The sequence below is a fragment of the Peromyscus leucopus genome, chromosome 1 (genome assembly GCF_004664715.2).
Source record: "Peromyscus leucopus breed LL Stock chromosome 1, UCI_PerLeu_2.1, whole genome shotgun sequence".
NCBI lineage: Eukaryota > Metazoa > Chordata > Mammalia > Rodentia > Cricetidae > Peromyscus > Peromyscus leucopus.
In genome coordinates this window covers 78,909,158-78,916,653 of record NC_051063.1, presented here as the reverse complement: position 1 = coordinate 78,916,653, position 7,496 = coordinate 78,909,158, and the positions used below count along the sequence as shown (strand labels likewise).

Genomic DNA, 7,496 nt, shown 5'->3' with positions numbered 1-7,496 from the left:
TTGATTCTGCATGTGGTTGTGACTTGCAGGTGGGGTAAGAAGCTCATTATTGTGGCCTCCCAGGACATGCGCTACCGGGCCTTAATAGGACTGGAGGGGGATCCTGACCTGAAGCTTCCTGATTTTTCCTACTGCATTTTGGAGCGCTTAGGCCGGTCCAGGTGGCAAGGAGAGCTGCAGCGAGACCTTCACACCACCGCTTTCAAGTAAGAGCCAGCCTAGTGTCTCCACTTGAAATTACAAGGCCATTATATGCACCCCAAATGCAAGGGCTTTTTATTCTAGGCCATTGCCTCTTGTGACTTTTCTTGTAAGCTAACAAACAGGCTAGACAGTGTGTGTGTGTGTGTGTGTGTGTGTGTGTGTGTGTGTGTGTGTGTTTGCTATTTATGTGCGAGTGAGAAACTACATTGTGAGGGTAAAGCTACCAATAAAACAAACTGGATGACTCTCTTCTGCAGGGTCGACGCTGGGAAGCTTCATTATCACAGGAAAATTCTCAACAAGAACGGGCTCATTACAATGCAGTCACATGTGATCCGACTACCTACTGGAGCCCAGCAACACTCCATCCTCCTGCTTCTGAACCGCTTTCACGTGGACAGGTGCGGTTTGTAGAAAACAAAAGATTTGACTGCTTACGTGTTCTAACTAATTGCGTTGTACTTTTAAGATTCCTAAAGGCCAAAAGCTAAACTTTTCAGAGAGATATTTTATGTTTGTTTCTGGTGACAGTATGTCCTGCTTATTTAGAAAGCTTGGCCGAGGCTTTCTGAAGACAGAAAAGAAAGGGAAAATACAACCCAACAAGGAGTCAAGCCAAGCTGCCTATGGCTAGCTGAACTGGCAGAATGGCTCCTCCCTGCTCTCCCCCCACCCTTCTCAGACATAGGCTGCAGAGCATCAGCTTCATGTTAGAGGGGAGGTGGGCGTGGGTCAGTCGCACTGGGGAGAAGGGGAGCCAGAAGGGGAAACAGGAGAGGCTCGATGGAGTGAAGAGAGCACAGCAGACATACAAAGATGCTTCTAGTCTTGGGCCTGGATTTCGGAAAAGCCTTCCTCCTGAAATAACCCCCACTCCTCTTCAAGACAGAACTTGAGAGGCCCCCTTACCTTTAAAGTGTTATTCAACGCTAAGGAGTTTTGGAGAATCCTTGCATGATGTTTCTGCCCTGGGGTCTGGTTTCGAATTGTCATCTCTAAAGATCAGCTGGTCTGCAATGCTAGGCTCCAGCAGGTGACTTGCTGGTGTCTCTTACAGGAGGAGCAAGTATGACATCCTCATGGAGAAGCTGTCTATGATGCTGAGCACACGGAGCAACCAGATTGAGACTCTGGGAAAGCTGAGGGAGGAACTGGTAAGCCCATGAGGCGGGGCTGGGTAGGCAGCTGCAAGCTACGCACCATCTGGGGAGCTTTGAAAGGTGCGCTGAAGACTTGCCACCCCTCCCGGGGCTCAGCAAATGGCCTTTTCCTTTCTTTTTTATTTTTGCAGTGCTGGGAATCGAACATTAAAACTTGCTCAGCATTTTACCACTGAGTTATGTCCCCAGCCCTGGTCTTTTCCTTTCTTTTGCACAGTGAGAAAATGCTGTTTTTATTTGAAATTCTTACTTCATTTCCTCTGGGGTTTGCTCTCAGACCCGCCATCAGAGTTCATGTGGGATGGTAAATTTTGACATTTAGATTTCCTTTCATCATGAAACTTGTAATTTTACTCCCAGTGGTTTTATGCTGAGGTAACAGGAAGAAAAAAGCAATTGCTGACCTGTTGTGTCTTAGGCTCAGGAGTAGCAGCTGTGGAGGGGTGAGTGTGAGAGGAGGCAGGCTCATGGTGGCGCCGCTGCCTGGCTGCCAGGGGATGCTTCTGAGTGGAACGGTAGCCAAGAGCCAGTATTGGGCATGGAGAAGAGACTGCCTGGAGGTTAAAAACCACAGAGCTGGAAGCTGCCCGTCAGAATCTGGATTTTTTGGTGCAGTAATTAGTCCCCGAAGGGATGGCTCAGTGGTGCTTATGATTACATACGTCAGGACAGTAGACAAGAGTCACCCTGTGCTGTTCTAGTCTTTGATTTCATCGTTTCCAGGGAGTGGGCCTCTTTCCATCATGACATCCATTGCATCCCCATCTCCTCAGAGGGGCCTCAAAGTCGCCTGACTTCTTTGTTCTTTCACCTTGAGATTTCAGATAGAAATTTGAGTTTGAAAGCTTAGGCAAACCTTGCCCCATAAGTGCTCATGATGGTAGCCAGCTAGAGATGACCAGCCCTGCGAAGTTCCTCTACTTCCTGTTACCTCCCAGATGCCCTGCAGGTTGGGATCAGAATGTATTTCTCTGTATCAGTTAATCAAAAATAGGAAATCAAAGGAAGGTTGAAAAAAAAAAACCTTTCAGGAGATTTAAATAGAAGTGAGGAAAATTGCTACAGGCTGAAGAAAGCCAGTGGATGTTCCTTTGTTCCTTTCTGTTCTCGGTCCCTGTGTATTCACTAGGGACTGGGACACTGCTGTATCCCTCCCTTGGGACAGGAAGCAGGCTAATCTTGCTCGGGTCAGCACTGTGGCCTCACTGGTTATCTCTGAGCACGTGGTTCAGTGAGTGTTTTTAGTCAGAGCTGGGTCAAACTCCAAAGTCACAGAAGTGGGTGAGGATGGCAGGTGGTCCTCTCATGGGGCTGTGTAATTGGGAGAGCTCGTGGATGAAAGCAGAGTGGGAGATGTGGGCCTAGGCAGCGTGCACAGCTTCACCGCAGTTTACAGTGGGCAGACTTCCCCAACAGAGACAGGGCTTTCAGAGGCCAGCAAGGATTAGATAGTGGTGGCTGAAGATGAGGGAGGTCTTGAGAGCCAGCCTGGCTTAGACTAGAGTCTAAGCTTCAACCTCAGGAAGTGCCTGTGTCAGTGACCACATGGAGAAGCCCAGGAAGAAGGAAACAGTGGGAGCATGAGCCCCTGAGAGAAGGAAGGCACAGGCTGGATCCTGGCCAGAAGGCTATCACTGGGCCTTGGATTTGAAATGTATTTTGAAGGTGACAGAGTGGTGAGTGGTCCAGCTAGGATGTAAGAGGCCTGGCATAAGGTCTGAGGATGCAACACGGGTTTTGATTTGAGTGGCCAGTACGCAGGTGGACAGGAATGTGACAGCGGGCTGGTGGTGAGAAGGTAGGGTCGGGATTGGGCTGCTGTGTGTTCTGTGAGCCAAGGGCCGAGGAGGAAAGAGGAACCGTGTGGGTGAGGGGCCGGTACTCTGTGAACCTGAGCCTGAGATTTATGGAACACGAAGGCTTTCTGTGTTCTCTGGAGTGGTCTAGTCTGCAGCTGGCAGTAGAGTCCAAGGAGAGCCAACTAAATTAGCCTGTATCTAAAGTGGGGACTGTCCTTGGCTGGGCTCCTGCTGATCTTTCTGCTGGGCGGAATGTGAAGGTCCCCTGAATGCAGGACCACATCATCTTCCTTCATTCTGGATGGTCCAGAGCTCAGCACCATTATTCCTGGGCTGGGGTTTGATGGATGAGTTTCCAAAGGCTCTTTCCCACTGGCAGGCTCAGCTAGATTAATGACAGGCACCACGTACAAGCCAGCATGTTTGAAGGAGCCAGATGGGATTCATCTGGATTTCTTGGCTAACCATATGTTCTGTAGCCCAGCGGTGAAAGTGCTGGTTCCTTTGAGTGGGCTGCAGATGTGTGAGACCCATAGGCATGTGCTGTCTCTGCCCCAGTGTGCGCAGCAGTCCTTAAGATTCAGAGCAGCACTGAGTCATGAGCACCTTATCTTAGCCAGTTCATACCCTGTTTGCCCAGGGATTATACAGCCAAGTGGCAACAAGGGTCAGGAGTTGATTGGCTGGGGGGCAGGACATTTTATACAGTATGGATTTTTTAAAACTTTGTTGTCAGCAGCCATCAGAGAAAAGTGGCACCCGTGTGACAGACAGCAGATGCCCTCCAGCTGTGCTGTGCAAGGGTCTGCCAAGGAGTGTAGACCTACAGCCCTTTGGGGACCACATGCCCTGCTGTCTAGAGGTGTTTGGTCACCTCTCCCTGGCTGATGCCTGAGAGGCTGTGTCAAATGGTACCTTGCTGGAGTTGGTTCTCTCATTTACTATGTGGGGCCTGGGGATGGAACTCAGGTTCTTGGGCTTGGTAGCAAGTACCTTTAATCACTGAACCATCTCTTTTTTTGGCTCCTTAGATAAGTTTAAAATTGTTTTCTTTTTCGCTCCATTGCCTTGGGAGGGCTATCTGTGTTTGTTAATAATCCATGCACACACTTGAATTAAAAAAATACAGTATGGAAAGTGTCTGGTGGAAATCCTCTTATCTCTGTTTCCACCTGTCTCATCCCACCCTGTCTACCCTTCCAGGGTCTCCGTGTACATCTCTTTCCCCTCTTGTCTCCACAGCAGTTACTCTGTGCTCCAAACCTTGTTCAGCTCCCTGAATGCAGTGTGGCAGTCTCATTAGTTCCTGCAGATTTCTTCATACGCTGTCAGTGCTAATTCCCATCCTGAACACTACTGTGTTTCCTCCACGCTGGGATTCCCAGGGCCTCGCTTAGCAGTACCGTGGGTTTGTGTTTTACAGGGGCTGTGTGAAAGGACATTCAAGCGTCTGTACCAGTACATGTTGAATGCTGGGCTGGCCAAGGTGGTGTCCCTTCCCTTGCAGGAGATTCACCCTGAGTGTGGTCCCTGTAAGACCAAGAAAGGTAAGAACAGTGCCTGTGTCAGGCTGTATTTCCCTGCTGTCATCTTCGGGGACACTGCCTAGGACACTCTATTCAGTTCTTTATTGCTGAGTGCCTTCATCTAAAAAGGACCTGACAAGTGCTCACTGAACTCCAGCAGCCCTGCGCAGACTCCTGGGAGGCTGCCTCCCCGCCTTCCCTTCTACACCAAGCCCTTCTTCGTTCTTTCGTTTGTTCGTTCGTTCGTTCGTTCCTTTTTTGGTTGGGGACTGAACCTCTGAACCTAGAGTGTTGTGCATGCTGGGGCAAAGGCTCTACCACTGAGCTGTTTCCCCAGCCCTGTTTTGAAGTAGTCATGTCACACAACCATGAAGATGTGTTCCAGGTGTGAACAGCACAGCATGGACTCACACATAGATGACGAGGGTCAGCCACTTGGTGTGGCCTCTTGGTGTCATCGAGACAGTCAGGACAAGGTGTTCAAGGTTGGCTGGATATGCAGGCATACTGCTTACTTGAAATAAACATTTTCTTCGAGTAGAAAGAATGTGTTCTAAAATTACAGTAGTTCTATGTAAACCAGTAACGTGGTCATTGATTATCAAGCAGTATGTACTGTGTCACTGTGCTGTGCTTTTGCCGCAAATGCCGGAGAAACCATTACACTGTCTCAGCAAAAGGTTACTAAGGACAGAGATTTAACTATGATACCACTGCTGTGTGTGCAGCACACATGACTGCCTGCTTCACACTGCACATCCTCTTGTGTCCCTACAAGGTGGGTCTTAGCATCAGCATCTTACATGTAAGAATGCTCAAAGGTGCTAAGTGGGGTTGGGAGATGACTCAGGAGGTAAAGTGTTTGCCGAACAAACATAAGAATCTGAGTTCATGGGAGCTGCTGGAGAGATGGCTCAGCGGTTAAGAGCACTGGTTCCTCTTCCAGAGGACCTGGGTTCAATTCCCAGCACCCACATGGCAGCTCACAGCTGTCTGTAACTCTAGTTCCAGGGAATCTGACACCCCTCACACAGACATACATGTAAGCAAAACACCAATGCACATAAAAATAAATAATCATTAAAAAAAAAAATCTGAGTTCAGGTACTCCAGAACCCAGGTAAAAGCTGAGTTTGCTGTAATCCAAGTGTGAGGGGTGTGAGGTAAAGATAAGTGGATCCATGAGGCTTGCTGACTGGCTAGCCTAACTGGAGAGCTCTAGGTTCAGTGAGAGACGCAGTTTCAAAGAATTAAGGTAGAGAACAACCGACTTAGACCTGATACAGACTTCTGACCTCTATGCACGCATACCCACACATACGTTGACACCTCCCCCATGTACACAAAAGTTAAGCAGTCAATATTTGACAGTGGTAGACTGTAAAGAAGCTTAAGCTAGAGGCTGGAGAGATGGCTCAGTGGTTAGGAGCACTGGCTGCTCTTTCAGAGGACCCGGGTTCAATTCCCAGCACCCCATCTGGGGCTTTCACCATATGTACATAACTTCAGATCAGGGTATCTGATGGCTTCTGGCCTCTGAGAGCACGCATACTATGTACACATACACGTGTAGGCAAAAGAGTCATGCACGTAAAAGTTCATAAAAAAACTTTCACAAGCACAAGTAGGCTATAAAATCTTAGCAATCTAAAGGCCTTGTCTACGGCCATACCACCCTGAACGCGCCCGATCTCGTCTAAAGGCCTTTATTTTTCTTTATTTTTTAATCTTACCCCATGCTGTTTATATCTCACTTAACCAAATCTTTGCAAAATCTGAGTAAACTGGGAAGTTCAAAGAGCAGGGCAGCAGACATGCAGGGTTCTCAGCAACACTTGGTGCTCAAAACTGCTGGAGATGTAGTAATAAGCAGAGCAGACTGGGAAAGCCAAATACCCGTGATGGATGGCAGCTAGGAGCTGACACCTCTGAACTGGAAATCAAAGATTCCAGGTGCCTTTGAAAGGACAGCATGGATGGAGCTGAGACTGGGTGGGCTGACAGTCTACGTGAGGAGCATCACACCTCACTTCCCTCTGTGTCCCATATGTCAGGAGCCTGGAGGACTTCTAGATGTGTGGGCATGAGAACAGGCCTGGGACAAGGTGGAGTGCTGGCAGTGGAGAATGTAGTTAACAAGAGATGTGATTCCTAACAGTTGCTAGTTCGTCTCATTTGGTAACATTCTTCCATAGTTTTCTAGACTTTGACCACTTCCACAGTGACATGCTGCAGGTGAGAACTAGGGAAAGGATATGGGTCGGGAATGCTTATCTGCTGGTTTAGGCAGGCTTCAGGTCTCCAGCCATAGCCTCTGAAAACAGCAGAGGGACTGGAGATAGGACATGGGGCTTGTATGTGCTAGGTTAGCCCTGTACCACCGAGCTGCGCTCCAGCCCTGCAGTACCGATTCTAAAAGAGAACATGAGCTCTTAGGACTATCCAGCCTCTAAAACACTGACAGACAGACTTAGAACCTAGGCCCAGGACTAGAGGCTTCTGTTCTGAAGAAAGTGACCAGTTCAAGAGCAAAGTCCTCTGCGTACTGAATGCTGGAGTTTTCTAGCTAAGGAAAACAGCTCGTCACGTTCCAACACATCTGACAGCTCACCCTTCACTGGAGTCCAGATGATGTAGCTTTTCCCTTCCCTCCTCCTTCGGAAACACTGGTCTCCAGGCAACATCCTAAAGCAAGCACATTGTTGAGGAAAACGAAGCCTAATAGGATTCAGGGAAACAGAAACCTTGAAAAGTACAATAAAATCTAATCCTCAGAAAGAAACAGGTTCTGTGTTCATGGAAGCAGA

The 7,496-nt window shown here is 48.5% G+C and overlaps 1 protein-coding gene across 1 annotated transcript; it reads left to right on the top strand.

Annotated features, from left to right (window-relative positions):
* LOC119089008 (general transcription factor 3C polypeptide 1-like) lies at window positions 1-4,916 on the top strand. Its single transcript, XM_037210788.1, has 4 exons — window positions 1-206; window positions 462-605; window positions 1,262-1,358; window positions 4,587-4,916. The coding sequence occupies exons 1-4, from the start codon at window positions 67-69 to the stop codon at window positions 4,770-4,772; spliced, it is 567 nt and encodes a 188-aa protein (XP_037066683.1). The 5' UTR covers window positions 1-66; the 3' UTR covers window positions 4,773-4,916.
* Window positions 4,917-7,496: the final 2,580 nt, after the last annotated feature.

Bases quoted from the DNA above. Each gene is read 5' to 3' on its own strand.
- LOC119089008 (XM_037210788.1), top strand. From the start codon at position 67: ATGCGCTACCGGGCCTTAATAGGACTGGAGGGGGATCCTGACCTGAAG. The intron at 207-461 runs GTAAGAGCCAGC...TCTCTTCTGCAG, and splicing joins CTTCACACCACCGCTTTCAA to GGTCGACGCTGGGAAGCTTC. The intron at 606-1,261 runs GTGCGGTTTGTA...TGTCTCTTACAG, and splicing joins AACCGCTTTCACGTGGACAG to GAGGAGCAAGTATGACATCC.